This window comes from Centroberyx affinis, unplaced genomic scaffold (assembly GCF_046629955.1).
Source record: "Centroberyx affinis isolate AG114_WGS23_722 - 3 ecotype Tasmania unplaced genomic scaffold, CSIRO-AGI_Caff_v1 ptg007312l_1, whole genome shotgun sequence".
In the NCBI taxonomy this organism is placed as follows: Eukaryota; Metazoa; Chordata; class Actinopteri; order Beryciformes; family Berycidae; genus Centroberyx; species Centroberyx affinis.
Genome location: NW_027283691.1, coordinates 3,038 through 24,717, shown reverse-complemented (window position 1 = coordinate 24,717; position 21,680 = coordinate 3,038). Strand labels below are relative to the sequence as shown.

At 40.1% G+C, this 21,680-nt stretch overlaps 2 protein-coding genes across 3 annotated transcripts; one reads left to right on the top strand and one right to left on the bottom strand.

Annotated features, from left to right (window-relative positions):
* The first annotated feature begins 1,419 nt into the window (after window positions 1–1,419).
* On the top strand, window positions 1,420–5,405 carry LOC139639448 (cilia- and flagella-associated protein 20). 2 transcript variants are annotated; one of them, XM_071513539.1, is made up of 6 exons: window positions 1,420–1,589; window positions 2,675–2,754; window positions 2,846–2,957; window positions 3,130–3,318; window positions 4,057–4,167; window positions 5,256–5,405. In XM_071513539.1, the coding sequence occupies exons 1-6, from the start codon at window positions 1,506–1,508 to the stop codon at window positions 5,256–5,258; spliced, it is 579 nt and encodes a 192-aa protein (XP_071369640.1). In that variant the 5' UTR covers window positions 1,420–1,505; the 3' UTR covers window positions 5,259–5,405. The 2 variants fall into 2 exon arrangements, with proteins under 2 accessions (XP_071369640.1, XP_071369639.1); XM_071513538.1 differs by having other exon boundaries at window positions 5,253–5,405.
* Window positions 5,406–5,846: 441 nt separating this feature from the next.
* dgat1a (diacylglycerol O-acyltransferase 1a) lies at window positions 5,847–21,373 on the bottom strand (the record flags this gene model as incomplete). Its single annotated transcript, XM_071513535.1, has 16 exons — window positions 5,847–9,644; window positions 9,805–9,867; window positions 10,186–10,273; window positions 10,613–10,678; window positions 10,895–11,007; window positions 11,556–11,600; window positions 11,996–12,037; window positions 12,213–12,251; window positions 12,378–12,481; window positions 13,003–13,077; window positions 14,372–14,500; window positions 14,623–14,728; window positions 15,753–15,805; window positions 16,632–16,717; window positions 17,094–17,134; window positions 21,286–21,373. Coding segments are annotated over 16 exons (1,285 nt in total), but the record flags the coding sequence as incomplete, so codon positions are not given.
* Window positions 21,374–21,680: the final 307 nt, after the last annotated feature.

Below are 21,680 nucleotides of genomic sequence, written 5' to 3'. Positions count from 1 at the left end.
CAGCACACGTCAAACAAACCGCTCTATAGCGCAGAGCTGAGCAAAAATAGTAGTGAATTAATTTAGCTCACTCATAGGAAACTAATAGGGAGCGTTTGATTTATTTTACACTGCGGTGATGTCACCACAGTTAGGGCTGTGCAAAGTTGCCTGGCTAATGTTTAATTGAATGTTTCTCGGCTTGTTCAAATATTTGAAGCCGTTGTCAGATCTGTCTTGGCCCCGGCTTGTTTAAAATCCTCAAGACAGAAAGGAAGGATATTCCACTTGACTCTTTGGGGATTTAGTGCGTATTCGTCAGAGGTGGAAAGAAATATTTTCAAGTGTTTAAGAAACCCATTTCTGGAAACTGGTGCTATTATTGTATTTGAGAATGAAGTATTTTGGGGTTGTGAACTGGTGCTCTGCTCTAGGAGGTGACTCAGCCTTAATTCCCCATCTTGTGGAGTTGAAATGATCATGATGTTGTGCTGGCATGCTGCTGCAGAATCTTTACTGACTGTTTTTACATTGGTTCACTAATGGATCCACCAACAATTGAGAGCTGAGGTTTGTATTTGAAACTGTATAGATTTTGTGTCTGCATTGCATCTTCAGTGTAAAATAACTGTTATAAATGAGAAAGAAAAATGAATAAAGGTCAGTTTTCAGTGTTTCAGTGTAGAGTGAAATCAGGCAATCTGGGACAGTTTTTGCAAATTCAAATTCTGCAACCTACTCTGACATCGCCTATTTAGACTGTTCATGTCTAGCCTTGCTGGACATCTAGACTCAAGCTTGATTCAGTATCAGTTTGGTTTACTTGAATGTTTATATCATGGTCACTTGCCAAAGATTTGAGTGCTAATTAAGAAACGACTACTTATTTATGTTTCATCTCCTCTTTATCTTTTACTGGAAAAATAACCCATGAGAAACAAAATGGTGAGCTACGGACCCCAGACTTTTTTTTGTCATGGAAGAAAGATCAGATGTTTCCTACAACTTAAAATCTGAGAAATAAAATGAGAAATCTATAACTTGTTGAATGTTGTTGTTGAAGTGATTCGAGGTTTGAGATAAAAGCCAGGTAGAGAGACAGGCAGACAGGTAGGCCCATTTTCACCATTGCTGTTGCCACGGCGACCGAGACGCGTCAACATTGATACCCGGCGTGAACAAGGGCGGCCGAGGGCTAGATTCCGTTTCCTAGCAACACCAACATACTGAAGAACTGACAGCCACCACCAAGGACATTATTCATTTTGTTTTTTTATATCTTCCTGGGAGAAACGTGTGGGGATATAACGATAGGACACAAATGACAACAAATTTAAAGCCATTTCTCAGATTTTTTTGAAACTCCGATCCTTTTTTCCGCCGGCAGCGGAACGAGTTATTTCTTTTTTTGTATCACACGGAAACACTGGGGACGGAATCCAAATCCATAAACAAACGTAACGTTAGCAACAGTTTGGACAGACCCAAACACATGCACATAGGGCAGTCATCTAAGTACATAGAAGATGTTTAAAAACACATTTCAAAGTGGATTCTTGTCTATCTTATATAGCATCGGTAGCAAACCTCTGCAGATATGGGATAAAAAGGTAAGCAACGATTTGTTATTAAAGCTACGAACCCAGCCTCCTAAAACCAAGCTTCCTTAGCTAGTTATGCTAATGCTAACTATGTGTCGTTATAAGTTACGTTAACTATATATATTTTAATCAGTAATTATTGGAGCGACGCCACGACGTGTGACCATGTTTATTATGTAGTTTTTGCGTTAGGTTTAGGTTTAAACAATTTTTGTGTCAGGTAAACTTAGTTAACGTTATGGCTCAACTACGCACAAGTTTAAACCACTTAACCTTGATAACGTTAATCACCATATTGCCATAGCTAGAACCATCAATCTAGAAGGCCACTGAAATCAGCAAGGCCCTAATAGTTAGTTCATAGCTCATATTTTTTCCTGATAGAATGCACAGCAGGCTACAAACACAGTTCGGACTAGAAAGTATTGTTTTGTCTAAATATTGCCTTGTGACAATTCAACTGTAACACTGTAGGATTTGAATGGCTCAAGACCCTTAAGTGTCACAACGTTTATAGACTTTGGCCATATTCACTGTCACCATCTTTCCTGTTGACAAAGACAAGCAGGGGGCTGTTCCCATATCAGCCCGTCATTCTCCTGAGCTGCACAAGTTGCCACAATGATTGGCTGAAACAGGCATAAAACAAATGTTTTATCAGCTGCCAAACAGACAAACTGGCTACTTGTGAAAAGCTACTAGAGTTGATATTTACCAGCCACATCTACCATAATACGTGTTTAGCATGCCTTCAATGAATCAGTTTTTACTTCATCTAACTAAATGTTTTTGGTAAGTAGTATTAGACAAAACTATGCTTTCTGGTTGGAATTGTACAACTGGCAATTTTTTTTACGCACAAATCATATTTTGCCTTGCTGGAAAAAGGGGTTGTATTTTATTAATGAAACCTTTATTTAATCAGCTTAGTACTGTTGAGATCACATATCTGTAAACCTGTTCCTTAAGTCTTACTGTATTCCATTTAGATGGGGTACAGATCATGAAGGCGTCCCTGTTCATCTCTGTCCGAGCTTTAGTGACAGTCAGCAGAAATGGATAATTGCTGAGGAATTTTGCGTGTGTCTTCACAGGTGAGGAACGGTCATATCAAGAGAGTCACAGACAACGACATCCAGTCAATGGTGTTGGAGGTGGAAGGGGCCAACGTCAGGTGAGCTGGTGTCTGTCTGTCTGTCACGGATCCTTCAGCTCATGTTGCCTCGTTCAAGCACTCTGTTTCTCATCCTCTCTCCTCTTCGCAGTACCACCTACATCACGTGTCCTGCAGACCCCAAGAAGACTTTGGGCATCAGGCTTCCTTTTCTGGTCATGATCATCAAGAACCTCAAGAAATATTTCACCTTTGAAGTCCAGGTAGGGCAGATACTCCTACAGACGCACACACTTTCCAAGTCTTGGTGGAGTTAAAAAAAACCCAAATCCAAACATAAACTCAAGGCTGTGATTTTGTTTTTCAGTTTGTTCCCCAGAATATTGGGATTCATGGTCACTCGTTCTTTCTCTGTCTCTTCTTCACACCCCGTAGGTTTTAGACGATAAAAACGTGCGTCGACGGTTTCGGGCGAGCAACTATCAGAGCACAACGCGGGTGAAGCCGTTCATCTGCACCATGCCCATGAGGCTGGACGACGGCTGGAACCAGATTCAGTTCAACCTGTCGGACTTCACCAGGAGAGCCTACGGAACCAACTACATTGAGACGCTACGTGTACAGGTTAGCACACACACTGCAGACTTTACTATCGACAGTCTAGGAACCAACTAAGGTGCTGTATGATATAATAGATATAATATAATAATAGATATTTCTCACAGACACATAAGACACACAGATAGATAGAGAGACAGACAAAGATTAAACCAGATATAAACCAGGTACATTTAACTATATTGAGACGCCAAGCACGCAGGTTGGTCAAATAGGTGCACTACAGCCGCAAATAAAGATTATTTTCATTATCGATTAATCGATTATTTCTTCGATTAATCGATTAATTATTTCTGTAAATAGTAGTCTATAGTCTATAAATTGTCAAAAATAATGACAAATGCCTATCACAAGTTACCAGAGCTGAAAGTGATTCTTAAAATTGCTTACTTAATTTGACCAGCAGCCAAAAAACCCCAAAGTTTTCATTTAATAATGATATGAAACAGAGAAAAGCAGCAAATCTTAGCATTTGTGAAGCTGTAACCAGACAATGTTTGGTATTTTTACTGGATAAATAACCAAAACAATGAACTGATTATAAAAATTATAATCGATTAATTTTCTTGCAATTGACAATCAATGAATCAACTTATCGTTTCAGTACTAAGGTGCACACACAAATGCCTTCCTGTGGATCTATGCTAACTGTAGGATCTCTATAGTGTCCTTGTCAGACTGTATTCTCTCTGTCTCTCTCTCTCTCTCTCTCTCTCACTAATGTCTGGTCTCATTTCCTCTCAGATCCATGCTAACTGTCGCATCAGGAGGGTGTATTTCTCCGACAGACTTTACTCTGAGGACGAGCTCCCAGCAGAGTTCAAACTCTACCTGCCTGTCCAGAACAAGGCCAAGGTGAGACACACACACACACACTTACACACACATGTACACATGAACCAGCATGCATGTACTTGCTTATACAGACATACAGTCACTCACATAATTATGTTACGGTGAATGTGGGAAAATGGTAAATGTATAATATAGTCGCACGAGGCTCTCTCAGTTCTTGAGTGTCCTGCTGAATGCATATCTGTAACACCATGACTGTAACACTACACTTCTGCACCTGAGGGTTTTTTGATGACTTTGACCAGATTAGGACACCGACTGAAAAGTATATGTTGTAGTAAAGCCTTATTAGCAGGTTTTTGCCCTCATGGACTTATGTTAGATTCTTTAAAATCACCTAATTGAGAGGCAAGCATGTTTTGCACATCCACATCTTTTTACAGATAGATGGAAATAAGTCGTGTAGGCTAGTAGTGCATCCACTATTGGACTGAAATAACTAAAATATAAAATACATTTCTTGGCCAAACTACATCTATACTGAATACGTAGACTATCAACACAATATAGTAGTATCTAGTCTGCCTACTAGAAGTAAAGAGGCACACATGCCACCAGTTTTGGTTAAAAAAAAACCCAAACAAAATTGGCCTCAGTTGCGATCCATCCTTACTGTGACTGTGATGCAGGTCAACCAGGTGGGTGTGCATGAAAACTTACCAAACACTGAGGCATGGTCTGCCTTGGCCAGATTTCTGATGTTGTTGTCTTATATGAACTAACCTCCCGCGCCTCACACTACACAAAAGGCAAAATACTACTACAAAAGCCAATCCGAAGAGGTCATTTGGCCACGTGGAACGTCGTGCCAACAACAAAATGTAGCCACACGACTGAGAGCCTCACGCTACTGTGACTTGTGCGTTCTACACACATTACATTCACCAGATTTACCCCAGATTTACCTTGGGAAATGTTTACATTTACAACCCCACTGGTAAAAGTGCACCTATACAGGTAAATGTATACATTCACCATTCACCGTAACCTACACACTCAAGAGTTGGCCTGTAATAAAACTTGTGGTTTTGTCTTGAAGCTTCCTAACAACTGTCTCTCTGTGTGTGTTTCTGTGTTTCTTGCAGCAGTAGAGCCTCCAAACCTGCACCGTTCCCCCATTCCAGATGTGGAGCTTCGCTGTGAGATTGTGTGTAGATATATGAAGAATATTAAAACTTTGTAATGTCATTGTGGAACCATGGGTCTTGTGTTGCTCTCTGCACAATAAAGTTGTTTTTATGCACTGATCTGCCCTCGTTTACAGATTTAAATGCGCAACATTGAGCCCAACAAGCTGGAGCTCAGTTGCAGCAAGGCTTAGTAAGGAGGGATTTGAGCCTTTGTAGAGATAACAGTATCATTTCAAGTGTAAATTGGGGTCCATGATGATAAATACAGTCTCTTTTCCTTCCTGAAACACCCCATATAACTTTCTGTATTGGCACACAAAACTACACTGAGAATAAACACTTCCTGATATATGTCAAGGAAATTACAGGTTCTACAGCGGCCATATTACATGTGCTGCCAAATTACCATTCAAGAATTTTCATTTAAATTCAAATAAGCTTTCTTAATGAACATAATTTCTAACTGTGTGGTGTTAACTCCTGATAGACTGAAGGGCCAGCACTGGCTGAAAAAGGTACAAAGGGGAGAAAAAAAAAGACAAGTCCATGTACAGAATATAAACAATCTTTATCAAACATCACAAATTATTTCAATTGAAAGGTTTTTCAAAAAATTACTTCCATTCCCAAAACATATTTTCTCTGTTTGACTTTTTGGCTTTCTTAATACAATATGAACAAATTAGATTAATACATTCATTTTTACTACATGTGGTAAAGATTGCAGAGAGAAAAAAAAAAAAAGGCTCATACAACAATTCAATCACAAAAAAAATATTCTTAAAAGACAAACCAACTTAAAGCTGCATCTTCAACATTTTCAACAATGCAAGAGCACAGACTCACACTGCAGCCATGACGAGTGGAAACAGACGTTTCAGTTCACAGGGAAGATGTCAGGATCCTCTCACTTCACAGCTTTTATCTCAAGAAAATCTCAAAACAAAAAATCACTTTGAAGTATGTCGTCAAGTGTGTTGTCACATCAAATTAAGAAGAAAATAAATAATTTGTTCTACTGTTACCCAATTTCTACTCATAGTATTTTCTAAGTTCTGTTTACCAATGGATCTCAGCTTACACTCTGAGCTGACTGAATTTACAGTGAACTGCCTCCAACGCAATGATCCTAAATGTCAAGCAGCAGCTTCACCATGTAAAGGCTAAATTCTAATTGGTAGGGATCAGTCCTTTGAAGATGTGCAGTGGCCCAACCTGTTTAGAGGAAGCTGCACCTACAACAACTGAACTGAGTTTAGTGTTTACTCTCAGTTTTGTGTCACATGCTATAACTGCTGTTTCAAAGGCCTTTCCATCCAACCACAGATACTTTGCTAGGCACTAAACTGAAATACAATAAAGTGTATTTTGTGGAGGAGAATTGGCTCATGGCACTGGGAACATAAATCTGAGTTTTGAATAGAAAACACTGATGTTCACTCTGTTCTGCCTGTCACAGGTTCCTACAAGATGATTTTGGCTATAGTAAGTGGTCTAAATGAATGATAAATGAAGATCGATCATGTACTGGCTACTAGACACTTGAGTTTGTTGATAACGTTCACACTGACATCACATTGGGTGATACTGCTTGGTGAAAAGGGGTCAAACTAATGGGCATTAAAGCTGCTGTTTGTGAGATTTTGTGCATTGAAAAACATCTGAAATGTTACGATTCAATGGCAACTGGTAAATTAAATGCTTCTGCAAAACAACAAACAAAAAACACATCTAGAAATTGCAGTGTTAAAAAGGGTCACATTAATGGACGTTTGTGGACGGTGTCACAGCGCTGGATGTTTGGTTATGTCTGGACAAAGACTTCAAGTGCAATAAGTCTTGGGTTCCCAAATATCTCATGACAATGCTGAGTCCATTGGCTACAAAGAATACATTTAAGGTAAACTTAGAGAGAGAGAGAGGAAGTATGAGATGGCGGTTTTTTTTTTTCTCTCATTGAAACCAACAGATATACCCAACAGTTTCAATGAGGAATGCCATCATGCCTCGTCTTTTCTTTAGTGGATGTTACACTACTTCTAGAATGTTTTCCCTGCAATGCGATAAATGAGGAACAAAGCAGAGGAAATTAAGAAAACGAAGAAAAGTAAGGCTAAAATTCATCATCCAGGTATCCCATTACTGTGAAAACCAATGGACAGAGATGGCTGTTGGTTGGTTTGGTAGCATTCCAAACTCAAATCAAAACTTTCAGGTAAAATAACTCAATATCTTCCTGTATTAATTATTGTACATCAACAATCATATTGACAACAGGGTTAAGTTCCAACAATTTTCAATTCAATCACTTCTAGAAATGGATTCTTCAACATTTAAATACTGAAAAACCTTTGGCATGAAAAGGACGTCATATTAAGAAATAATTGAGAAAGAATGCTCCATCATTCATGAATGAATTCCAGCTGCTATTTTCCTTTTAAACCAACTGAATTGAAATTGAGCCCAACCCTGTGTGACAACAAAATGTCAATAAGCAAATTACAGAACATACAACTAATTTCAACAAAAACCTCAATTTCCTTATATGACTCATATAACTTATAGAATACATTCATAGAAGTCTATTGCTTAAGTCAACAGCATGCATCTCTTTTTAAAGTGCAAAAAACATTCACAGATTCAAATCAGTAAATCAACAACAAAACACCTACTGGATTAAATCACTGATGAAACATAAAATATAACATAAACACATTAATTTCAGGATGGCAGGATATAACTGCAGCCAGTTATATTAAATAAAATAATATAAAGTAGAAAATAAATCATCTGATAACTGCAACACAATAGAAACTGTAAAGCCAAGGCAAATAACAGACCTGCATTGTGTATAAATTGCTTGCATTGATCATGTTCATAGTTAAGAAAAAAAAGAGAACGGCTGCCTGTAGGTCTCATGTCTGTACAAATATGTTTATAATGACATCGTGTCCGTCCGTCTCTCCTCACCCTTTTCCTTTACTTCCATCCTCCTCCCTCCATTTTCCTTCCTTCAGTCATTCTTTACAAATCCCTTTAATACAAACTCATAGTGTACTCTACAACTGTATTGCATCAAATGAAGGGAGTGGATAAAGGATATATGCATGTATATATATGTGAAAAAAAAGTTTGTCACTTTGGGAAATGTAAAAAACTGGAGATGCCTCCTCAAAGCTAGAGGCATCCTAAATTTTTTCGGTTCCCTCTGTCTTTCACGAGCAAGGAGACATGAGAAATGGGATTTCTCATTCCTCTCATTTAACAGTACAACAGACCACCATGCGCACCTCATGGACATTTTGACTTTCTGACAGGCTCTGGCTTGTGCTTGCCTGGCAGTGGTTCACATCTATTGCACATGGCAGCATGTGAATGTTTCAAATATTCAAAACCCAAGAGAAGTGCTCACTTCAGATTAAGTTGCAAGCAGTGTTTCCACTTTTGAATGTTTAAGTACAAGTTGTTAAAGCTCAGGTAGAACAGTTTAATTTTTTGATGCACACACCTCTATAGGAGCTTGTGGTCAAAACCTTAGCACCACACAGTTACTTTTGTTTAGAAAACTTAGTCTAAGAAAAAAAAATCATACTTCTAACAAATGTAGAAACAAGGGACAGAGATCCAAGTAATAATATTTCACTTCATAGATCATATGTTGAAGATGAAACTGAGGCCAGTACCAGCTATTGATACTGAACCTGAACCCTGGTGCTGACAGCGGATCCCCAGGTATGCCAGTGTTGGAGGCCGACTACTCCTGAACTACAAAGGTGTGCATGCTGGAAAGTGTAAATGTCCTGCCAAAGTGGAATATCACTTATCATCAAGCACTTCTCATGTAGTTCAAATATTTGAAAGCATTTTCTGACATATTCTGGTCCAGTTCTGCTGAGTGCAAAAAATCAAGAAGTTACTAACAATCTTCCCGCTGTTGTTAACTGTATATGACAGGTTCATAATACTTCCCTTTTTTGTCATTTATTGGGTTGTCCTGCAGTCTGGTGTGTGTGCATGTGTGTAAATCTCTAGCCTCATTTCTGATTGATAAATGGTGCGGCTATTCCATAGTGTACGACATGACGAGTGCATGTGAGTGTGTGTTTTCTCGTACGAGTGCATCTCTCAACGACTTTACGTCGTTCTTTACATAGTTTATTCTGTGTTTCTATGTGTGTGTGTGTTCTTGTTTGTCCGGTATTATGTAGTAGTCCCATAATGAATGACATAGTAGTCATGGACATACATCAACACGGCGACCGGCTGGCCAATGATGAGTGAGATCCACACGGCGGCGTTGCCATAGTTTCCATTCAGGAAGCGACCCACAAACCAAGCCAGAGGAACCTGGAGGTCAGAGAGTTTAGAGGTGAAAGTGTGTGTGCCAAAGTGAGTGTGGAGAGAGAGAGGGGGAGAGAAAGTATGAGATGGAAGTTTTGTGTAAAAAAACAAAACAAAACGACAATAAGTCATTTGTAATTGTGAGAGAGAGAGTTAAGTGTCTAACCTGAGCCATCATGCCCATGAAAGCCCACAGTCTGAACATCTTCAGAGGAATGCTCACCAAATACTGAGACGGGGGAGGGAGAGAGAGGGAAGAGAGAGAGATAGTGTTTAAAGAGGGAATGGACAAGAGTGTAAGAGAAGTGAAAGTTTTGAAATAGTTGTAACCCTAAAATATTTTAATAATGATTTCTGCATTGTTGTTGTGATGTGCAAATAAAATAGTGACTTGCTAACCCCAAATGAAACATGCTTACTAGGAAGTTGCTGCTATAGAAGGTGGGACATCAAGTGAAAGCAAAAAAATTAAAAACACCTTAGTTGAAGTAAACGGATATGGGGGCAGTGGTAGTGTATCACAGATGATAGAATGATGTTGGTTTACCTCGTGGAAGAAGGCGGAAACCAGGAAGACGGCAGTCTGAGCAAGAAATTTGTTGACCCCCTTCCTCATCATGGGCTTATAGAAGTGTCTAGTAACACACACACACACACACACACACACACACACACACACACACATATACATACAAATAGAAATGTAACTCTCTCATCCTCATTATGGGCCATAATATTGACAAATAACATTGATCTTTAACTGTTCATCTGTCTGGAAATACCCGCAAATTAATGATGACAGTCTACACCTTGAATTCTTAGTTACTATGTTCTTTCATATACAACATAATAACAATATGGGGCCAAAACATGTTCAAAATACTTAAAGTGCTTGTTATAGAGATGTGTATCACACACACACACACACACACACACACACACACACACACACACACACACTGTTTGGTACTCACCTCAGGCACCACTTGTGAACCGGGATGTTCCAGTTGGCCCAGAAATAGGTGACACTCTCAGAGTTCCTGAAGTGAAGAGACAAAGGATGGCAGGTTTTAAAGTTTACTTTGACACCATCACATTCTACATGTTGAGTCAGTTTTTTAATAGATGTATATGTGCACATGTAGGTGTGTGTGTGTGTGTGTGTGTGTGTGTGTGTGTGTGTGTGTGTGTGTGTGTGTGTGTGTGTGTGTGTGTGTGTGTGTGTGTGTGTACTCCTGTATGTTCGCTCTACTCACCACCAGTCCCGGTAGAACTCCCTGTCTCCAAACTGCAGCAGCTCTGCCACAAAGTTCATAGAGGAGTGGAAAAACCAATAGAAGAATATTAACCAGATCAGATGGTTAGGGACCTGGGAGAGGAGGAGAGCAGAGCAGAGAGGAGGGGAGGAGAGGAGAGGAGAGGAGAGGAGAGGAGAGGAGAGAGAGAGGACAGGAGAGGAGAGGAGAGGAGAGGAGAGGAGAGAGGAGGAGAGGAGAGGGGGACAGGAGAGGAGAGGAGTGGAGAGGAGAGGAGAGGGTTGTAAGTTGTCAAGGGAGAAGTTGGGGTGGGTTTCTGGGTTGGGCTGGACCAGAGTCTGGAGAAGGAGTTTGGAAGGAGGTTATACTATGGCTGCCCTGTTGCTACTCCTCTCCTACTAATACACAGAGTCTTTGGGACAGTTATCACAGCTAGAGTCAACCTCAGTGTTCAATTAGCACTTGATCCCATTAGAGTGCCAACTAATGGTTTGTTACTCTACAACAAAGAAATGCTGGGCATGAGATTTGATGGTTAGCACTTGAGAGTGCCAGATATATATTAAAGTTGTGGGTTTTCTATATTTACTTTATTCTCATTTTAAGGTTATGCCATGTCATGTTTCCAGTCTATCCAGTTTAGCAATGTCATGATACTTACAGCTAGTTTCAGCAGGCGCTCCATCATCCTGGAAAAGTCCATTTCCTGTTGGGGACACAAGGAGTGGAAAGTAACTTCATTATTAACAGATCGGTCGAAATTTGTGTGCATGAACAAGTTTAAAAAAGCTATAAACACAAAAATCTGTAATGTCAATAAGAGACAAATCACAGAGTCTTGGTTCTTTAATTTCTTGCTTTGGGAGAGAGCTGTTCATGTACACAGATATTGAACAAACTGTCCTAAAATTACTGGATTAACATAATGTGAAATTCAGTTTTAGGATGTGTTTTAAGGCAGGTACAAAAGTGGACTCCTTGGGTTTTGTAGAGAAATGTAGAAATATATAATCTAGAAATATATAAATAGAATAGAAAAGAAGATATGTGTAGAGATATGGGTTTGTGTGTGTGTGTGTGTGTCTGTGTGCGCACACGCACCTGGAATGGTTTCATTGAGTTCTGTATAGTCGGCACCATCCACTGAAAGAGACAAATGAGAATCACTTTAGTGTGTGTGTGTGTGCCAAGCGAGCGGTGAGAACACATTAATTTAGATACAGCAGGCCAACATTTCTAGAACAAATGACTTTCTGTTGAACTTGGTGATTTATTGTGTGTTTACAGTATGTGGTATGCATGTGTGTGCTGTACATACCTGCTGTATTAATCCCACCAATAACTGCATGAAGAAAAGCTGCAACAGAAAGCAAGTGATGATAAAGAAAAACAAGTATAAGTGCGTGTGTTTGTGTTCTATTTCTCACCATCTCAAATTGTTTTTTGTTTCTGTGTGTGTGTGTGTGTGTGTGTTCCCTCTCACCATTTCAAAAAGTCTTCTCATCAGGAACCTTTTGCGTATCCGAGACGACCGAGGGAAGTTGAGCTCGTAGCAGAGAGTGGGGGCGAAGACAAAGTAGTACATGTCTATACACACACAAACACACAAGGGAAACAAGTCCAGTGAGGAACCATATTATGTCTTTTAGTGTCCGCTTTTATCCAAAGCACCTTACAGTGCTGTGAGTGCACACACTCTGGGTACGGGTGAAAACAGAACAGAAACAGAACCATGAACCCATCAAGCTACACGGAGCACATAGAGCACTTTTTGAAGGTGTGTTCTTTTTTTGAAATTACTTTTTAAATTTTTGTTAGAACAATTATTCACTGTCATTCTTTAAATAACTTATTTAACTTATTATTATTTAACTTATTATATATTATCTTATTCAAAACTTCAGACTGGTCTTGTAGTATGTGTTGTTGCGGTTGTTGCCAATTTATGAAGTCGGGCATTTCGACAATAATTATTACCAACATTCATGTTTTCCGATACTTTAGCTTTACATAGAATCATGCTATCCTGTGATTTAGTCTGCTAACTGCTGTTGTCTTGTCTCCAAGGCTATTACTATCGTGGTCTGTCAGTCCATCGTCATGGTTACCTCTGTGGGTGAGGTTGCCTGGGTACGAGACATGGGTATGCACTGCCGAACCATTGGAACGGGCCACAGACGGACCTGAAGAAAATAATAACACACACACACACACACACACACAGAGACAGGGAATCAGTTCTGTTGTGTGTTAGTGTGTGTGTGTGTGTGAGAAAGAGACAGTGTGTGTGTTCTCTACAGACTGAAAACACAGCACACACATGGTACATGAAGACCTGAGGTGTTTATCTAAATGATTTCTATCTTTTAAATTAGCATCGGCCTGAACAGGGAGCTTAATTCATCTCGTTACCATGGTGATTTTATACTCATAAGTTCACTTTCCAAACTACCATACCAGTGTATTTCTAAAACAACCACCGTGGTTTTGAATGCTGAGGATTGTTCAGTGTGTTGTGTGCTTATACCGGCTCCAGAATGGAAGTACAGTAAGGACGGAAAGTCATCATGTTGCCCTGTGATGGTTGCATTCAAAACTCAGGCTTAAAATAGCTCCAAAGACAAGGTGCTCAAGACACAGGGCTTTGATCTGGACTTCAGTGAGTGTGTGTGCATGTGTGGCTGGAGGGCACAAGCTGCAGTTTGCATTGCCACCACTAGATGGCAGTAGCAGCACAGTGATAGGCAGCTGAATATGATAATATCAAAATTCTGTTAAAGCACTGTTGAATGTAAATGCGTATTCTTTCAAGAGTGGAACGGGTAATCTATGGGTAAACTCAATAGTGCTGAGTAGGGCTGGACGATAATTCAATATTATCGTTTATCGTCTTTCAGTGGGATTATACTGTGATGATATGGTGATTTTGGGATATCGAGACGCACAATTCTGCTGTCTGAACTGAGAACAAGCTCATTTTATTATTATTATATATATATATATTATATATTAGTATGGTATGTTATTATTATATATAGTATATTCTGTGAAAATTTCAGTTTAGTTGGACATCACACCAAATATTACCATTCGGTTCAATATGATGAACATTAATTTGATTATTTAACGTGATTTCGCTTATGTGAGCAATATCGTCATATATATCGATATTGAAGAAAATCCTTATGATTATCGTGATATTGATTTCAACCATATCGTCCAGCCCTAGTGCTGAGATACAAATTAAATATCAGGCAGAGTTAAATTACTGGTCGAGGCGAGTTTAATTCAGTCAACGCACATGTGGATCTCCAAAGTAGAAAGGGATAGAGATAACAAGAACAAAGCAAGTGTCTGCTTAGAGGAGTATGACCTGTTTCTTGGCCTGGATGATTTTTCTATACCAGTGGTTGCTGTGTGTGCGTATGTGTGTGTATGTGTGTTTGCGCCCATGTGTGCCAGTGTTGATATACTTACATGAATACGATCGTGTCAGTCTCTTGGCCTTGGCTTGTCTGATTTCTCTACACCACCTGTTGGTATCTTTGTAGGAGTACAGCTTGAGAAACAGCACAGTGTAGATTCCTAGGGAGAGCACACCACCCACTGACACACACACACACACACACACACACAAACATCAAAATAGATTCAAGAACTGACTCTGTGTGTGTGTGTGTGTGTATGTGTGTGTGCACATGTATGTATGTATGTATGTATATATGTACCTGGGGTCATGGAGGTAACAGTGAGTACAATTGCTGAAGGAAAAATCAACATGGCTGCCAGGTTAAAAATGTGAAGAATCAATCCTGTAGTTTCTGAGATGGTACCCTAGGAAGGAAGAAAGAAAGAAAGAAAGAAAGAAAGAAAGTTGTAACAATGGGACAAACTTGCATATGCTGATAAATTTAAAGGACTTTGTAATTGTTTTGTAAAGTGCTGTGCAAATAAAGTTTCTTATCATTATCAAACATTACAGCAGCAACTACTGAATGGTTAAAAATTGGTTTAAAATGGTTAAAATTAAAAATTTCTCTGATCCATTAACAGATAATTTTACACTGTGCAATACCAAATCTCAGGCGCTCTTTAGACCTGAGATAATCCAGACGGCAGAAGTGTTACCATTAGATATCATCTAATCTGGATCAGGAGAGTGGCGGTCTTATCAGTGCCAAGAGCTGGGAAAGAAGGAGGCGGAGCTGGGGCGCTGGAATTTACTGTGTAGCCTCATGGAGGAGTCAAGGACCTGAGTAAACCAAACATCCTTGATGGGACGTCCCTGACTGATAAACTCAGTGGCAGACACACACTCCCTTTACCTTTCCTCCAACATTTGAGCAAGAGTTCTGAATAAACGCTCATACGAAGTTGTCAGTTATGACAGAAATTTTACCTGAGATTCTAAGCATTTTGAAATCGTAAGTAAATAAATAGAGGGCAGACTTTTTTAAAGTCTGGTTGGGATTCAAAGGAAGCATTAAAATGTTTCTATTGTTGTACTGGCAGAACCCCCCACCCAAACCCCCCCCCCCCCCAAAAAAAAAAACCCAACAACAACATAAAACGACCATTCTTGGGACAGGAGTGCTTGTCAAATTGCAAGCTTTGGCAACATAACAATCTTCATATTGGTATCAAAGGTTATAAGCAATGTTATGCTGCCAAAGCTTGCAATGTAAGGAAAGCCAAATAAAACACTGCGGGTTCATTAAGTAAGTGGTCTGAACAACTGGGTCAAATTTGCAGATTCAACAGCAACCTACAAAATCATCTTTGGGCCACAAGAAAAAATACTCAAAAAATGTGGGCTGCCAGAGAAAACATTTGAAAAGCATTGCTGCAGAGAACTCACCACAGCCAGTCGCCTCTCTGTGTACAAGGCTGCGATGACGAACACATTAGACACTGGAACAGAGAAACAACAGAGTCATCAGCTACAGCAACACCTCACAGACACAAACCACAGCTGGTTGACTTTATTCATTATTCTGAATAGCTGGTGGGGAATAGCGATTTTTGTAAAGCATTGGAATTCCATAGACAGAGTTTTGAGATAGTGAAACAGTCCAATGTTTTCCCCAACAGGTAGTATTTTGTCCTGATTGGCAGTGTACATTTTCCTTATTGCCCACTATGTTATCCACACCGATTTTCCCCTGTCTGCCAACTCCTATCCCTGCTGAAGACACTTCTGCTCAACAACTCTGTATCAAGAAACTTGCTCTTGTATCATGACCCCCTGTCCTTGGTATTGTATTGTTTTAGCCACATCTGAGACTGTTATTGCAGTGTATAACAGTGAGGGTGAAGCAGGTTGTTGCTGGAAAATAGGAAGTGTCTTCAGTTAACCTTCTCTGGGTAAATACAGGATGAGTAAACAATATCAGCTGTGCTAACATATCATTATTGCCTAATCTAACGCAGAGATTGACACCAACTACGTTTCTATGTGCCATCATTAAGCATCTGGTTGATTAAATATATCATGCTGTGTGAGATCAGTCATTTGGGAGATGTAGAGGCAGTAAAAAAGTCGTTCTATTCCAATAAACAATATCAGTTGTGGCAGAAACTAATATTTCCTGATAAAACTACAGGAACTGAACACTAGTTTTCTAAATTAAAGTCAAACATCAATCCCAAGATCACAGAGGGACAAATGGATGCAAGCCATGCATTGTGAGACCATGCGTTTAGGACACGCTGAGGCAGTGAAATAAATACTCCATACCAATGATCAGGCAAGCTGCTGGCCAGCTATAGGGGTCCTTCAAGAAGAGAGACACTACTTGGATAGGGTCTACCAAGATACCATACCTAGAGGAGAAGAGAAGAGAAGAACATTCAATATGAGACCAGAGTTTACTACTTTTTTTTATACTGAGGTGTTATTAGATGATCTCTAGGCTAGGCAGATGACACAGACTCTGTATAGACTGTGTAGTATCTGTTTAGTATCACATTTAATATAAATAAGAGTTACTTTCAATGTAAGTGGACCTGGAGAAGAGTGGGGTGGAGTGGAGTGAGGTGGGAAAGGAAAGGAGGGGACAGAAGACGAAAGGAGAAAAGTCAATTGCGTAACCGCATGGAGTGAATTGTGACACCACTTCCTTGTGTATGCGTAGATACATGTTTGTGTGTGTGTGTGTGTGCACGTACTGTGTGTGTATATCCATGTGTGCATACTCACTTTATAAGGTTCTCTAGGAAGAGGCGTGCATTACTCAGCACCTGAGGCAGAAGACAAACAGCCCACAGATGATTATCAGCATGATTCACAGTGCCAACAAGAATCATGCTAAAGAAACACCAACACACACACACACACACACGCTAAAGAAACACCAACACACACACACACACACACACACACACACACACACACACACACACACACACACACACACACACACACACACACACACACACCTGTCCTGTATGAAAGCTGCTTTTATCTAAAACAACTTTAAAGTTGTTGTTGAACAATATTAAAGTTTCATGTAGAGACATGCACATACATACATTATATTTCATGTGTGATTCGTATTTAAACCTTGAGCTGCTGAACCTGTAGCTTACTAAAAAGCTGGGTCAGATCTGTTTAAGCAATTTAGGGAAATTGAATAGATTAGATCTGTTTCATATTTTAAAACTTAGTGACTTGTTCCTGCTTTCATCTCACCTTCACTGCCCTGCTTCCCTTCACTCTGTGTTGAAAAGTGCTATATAAATAACGTTTATTATTATATTATGTATGAAAGTTCAAAGTCTGAGTCCAGCCTTATCGCTTATTGCAGGAGTGCCGAAGATTCATCAGTTATCTATGAAGCCTCTCTGAGATAAAACCATCCACCTACTCTACATAAAAAGGCAACAATATATATATATATGTACATACAGTGATAATGTTTATGGCAGGCTTGTTTTACTTTGCAGTACATAGTGGATAGTGACAAAGATAATGAAGGGAGAGCGGATATGAGTCATGATAAAAGGTCGTGAGCTACACCGGTCACCCCACTGTCATGATTATGCGGCGTGCTGCGCTTCAGCCCGCCAAGACCCACCAAGACCCGCCAAGAACCTCCAGCAATGTGGTTCTGATTCAACTATGTCACTTGTCCAAACCAGCAACCTTTGCCTTTGTAACCTTCAGCTCGGACAAGACAGCACAATCATGTGTGACATTACTACACACACTGATTAAACCAACTGCAGCCTGCAGGGATTTCACAGAGCCTTGGGTAATAACATTACCAATGTGATTTGTAATACTCTGCTGATCCCCAAAGTAGAAATTTGTCTTTTCTCTTGCCCCCGTCCACAGGGAGGTCGGGGTGCAGGGTCAGATACAGAACTGTAGCCCTGCAGTTGGTGGGAATTTAGTGTGTTGCTCAAGGACTCTTCAGCGGGGCGTGTCTTTCTGTCACACAGGATTGAACTCTAGACTAGGAAGGTTGCTTTCCAGCTGTAATCTGTCACAGACTGCACTGCCATTTTAATACTGCAATCGCTAAAATAACCCATTGGTCTCCACAATACAGAAAATATCAAGATAAACAGTTTATTTATTCCAGTTTACAGTTGACCATCTATGAGCACTAATGCTTTTTTGCATTCAAGCATGCTTTTTCCAAAAATATCTGTATTATGGTTAGTGTATATTTTACAATATCTTATTACACTTACTATTTTTGTGTTCGGACAATGTAATACTATAATATGTGAGCCGATACTAAGCCATTATTAACACTGTGACCTGACTGCTACAGGATTTTTGGATCCAATAATAATGTCAAAATGTATGAGGCAACACACACTTTTTGTGATAGCGGATAATTTCCTCACTTTAATTACTCAAAGTGAGCTTTTAAAAAAGCAACAGTGATGACAAGACATTCTAACTGATTTTGTCTTAATTTCTTCATCAAATAATATCACAGTAATACTTGACAGATTTATCACAGTCTATAAGCACTGGAAACTGATGCTGATATTAAGCACATAAAAAAATCTTAACATCTATCAGCTGATAATACCAGTGTTTTATCTGTCTGGTTGTAGTATTAATAAAGTTTTAGTAATAAATAGAGTTGTCCAATTAAACCCTGTCCCGGTGCCCTTAGCTGTGGGCAGGAGAACACAGTGGTCTTGGTGGAGGTTCAGATTTGGTGGCCCGTCATTTTAAAAATAGAACAGGCTACTGGAGCCGCCTGACCCTTATCAGACCACATGGCTGACTGGACTCTGAACAGCACCAAAGCTTTGTGTTCTGAAACTTTCTACAAGCCTCCAGTGATTCCGTTTTTAACACCCTACACTTCACTAATTTGTGTGGCTTACATTTCAGCTAAAACTCTGCTTTATGTTAGCTTACTGAATATGCTATCAGACACACTGGGAATGATTTGATGTCACTAGTACAGCTGTGGTACCACCTATCTAAATCATCTTGGCAGTGTCATGTCACTACTTTTTCTATTTTTCACTACCTTGGTTCCCTAGATTTGTCCCTAGCTGTATACGATCACCACATTTTGAGGCTGTATAAGATTTGTCAAGATTAGTAATATCTGTAAACACTGGGCGTTAACATTCAGGAAGAATGTAAAGATGAACATGATGACAACACATCCAATCTCTCCTCTCTAGAAAGACCCCCATGCTCCAGCAGCTCACATTTTAGCCATTTAGCTGATGCTCTTAGTTATCCAGGACAACTTACACAGTTCAGCTTCTACACTTACACACACACACACACACACACACACACACACACACACACACACGCAGACAGACACTGTGGTTCCACTTCACACTCTTTCAGCCTAATCCTGAAGGCTTCTTCCAAACGGTCTGAACTGAGCGGTGTCAGTTGTCCCCGGTGACCGCCAGTGGAGGACGTGGTCGTCACGGCAATATAAACTTTCAAAGATGGGATTAATCCAGACGCAGAGCTAGGAATTTAGGCTCGATTTAAAATACACTGCACACACACAAATATACAACCACGTGCATGCACACGTAACTGCACTTGCACTCACATACACACATGCAGGCAAAAGTCCATGATATACCCATGTAAGCATGTGTGTGTGCTCACAGACAGACACACACACACACACACACACACACACACACACACACACACACAGTGTTTTATTTTTAGATTGGGTCCATTTCAATTTCATTAGGATTAGGGCTGACTGGATGTCGGTTAGCCTGCACGCCTATCAAAATACTAACAGTGTTATTTGATGTTCTGGGGCATTACAGGGTGCCTTTAGAGACACACACACACACACACACACACACACACTTCTACCAAGGGGTAGAAAGTTGAGTTTTCTAAAGGAAGAACTCTTGTCCTCGTGTGACCTCAGCCCAAGGGGACATAATTCACTGTGATACAACACCAAATTTTGAGGTAAAAATGTGCTGCATGCAGTGTTTCAACTTAAATATAGAGCCTGTGAGATTCTGCTTCTAACACATGAGATTAATAATTATTTATGCAGGCCACAGGGTAAAATACAAGGCCTTCTGTACAAATACAGCACAGCTAAAAAGTAGTTTACTTACAATGAGGCTTAGGGTTCAACTTAAAGTGCAGATTCAGTAATGTGAAACCGACAACTCAACACCTTTATCAAAAATGTGAGCGAGTATGTGAGTGTGTGAGTGTGTGTGTGTGTGTGTGGTGGGGTAAGCTACCACAGTGTGGAGGGAGATAACATAAAACGGAAACTTATCAGACCTCTCACAGCTACAGATGGGACAGACGACACACACACAGACACACACAGTTTTTAGATGTGTCACAGAAAGACACTACAGCTAGCACTTCTGCTTCAGCTTGTTAGTGTGACCACCAAGAGTATTCATAGTGTGTGTGTGTGTGTGTGTGTGTGTGTGTGTGTGTGTGTGTGTGTGTGTGTGTGAGAGAGAACATGAGAGAGAGCGAGAGAGAGAGAAAGGGGTCCAAGTGGTGGGGAATAGTGATTTTTGGCAGTGTGTGGGACAACAGATGTGTCGACATGCAAAAAGGCCAGAGAGAGAGAAACAGACAGAGAGAGAAAGAGAAAGAGAGAGCGAGAGCGAGAGCGAGAGCGAGAGCGAGAGAGAGAGAGAGAGAGAGAGAGAGAGAAAACTGGGAACTATATGTGCTCTTGTCACTTTTTTTGTTTAATTCAAAGTCTGTGACATTGAGAGTCACTATAGAATTGAAAACCAAATGTCACATGAGGGTTAATTGAAGGAGTGTATGGGTTGACATTGCTTATGGTGTGCTGTGTACCTCAGGTTTGGGGGGGGGTCACAGTTCGGTGCGTTTTCAGTACAGCGGTGGAAAACAAAATGCTATTGCCAGCGGTCGTACTCACCAGCATGACGACACACCAGTTGAGGATTCCTCTGTAGTTGCTGTAGCCGCTGGCTGAGCTCAGGAGAGACTCCTGCAGGACGTGACAGCTACAGGGAAACAGACAGACAGACAAAGATTTTACTGACTATTTTTAGGCTGGGTCCAACTCCTCACTGCATCCTTTTATCACCGTGAGCTGAGTGTGCATGGATCTCCTAGCCAGGCTAAAAGAAAAAAAAAATCACTCAAAAAATATCAAATTTCATCTGTAAACATGTCTAGCAAAATTATCACTAAAAGACCAAGTGTATTGATTCTGCATTTGGCAGCATCTGAGAGCAACTGGTCCGTCCATGTTGGGAACACCGACACCGAGGTACACAACAGACTCAGGGATGCAGAGGTGGAGAAACT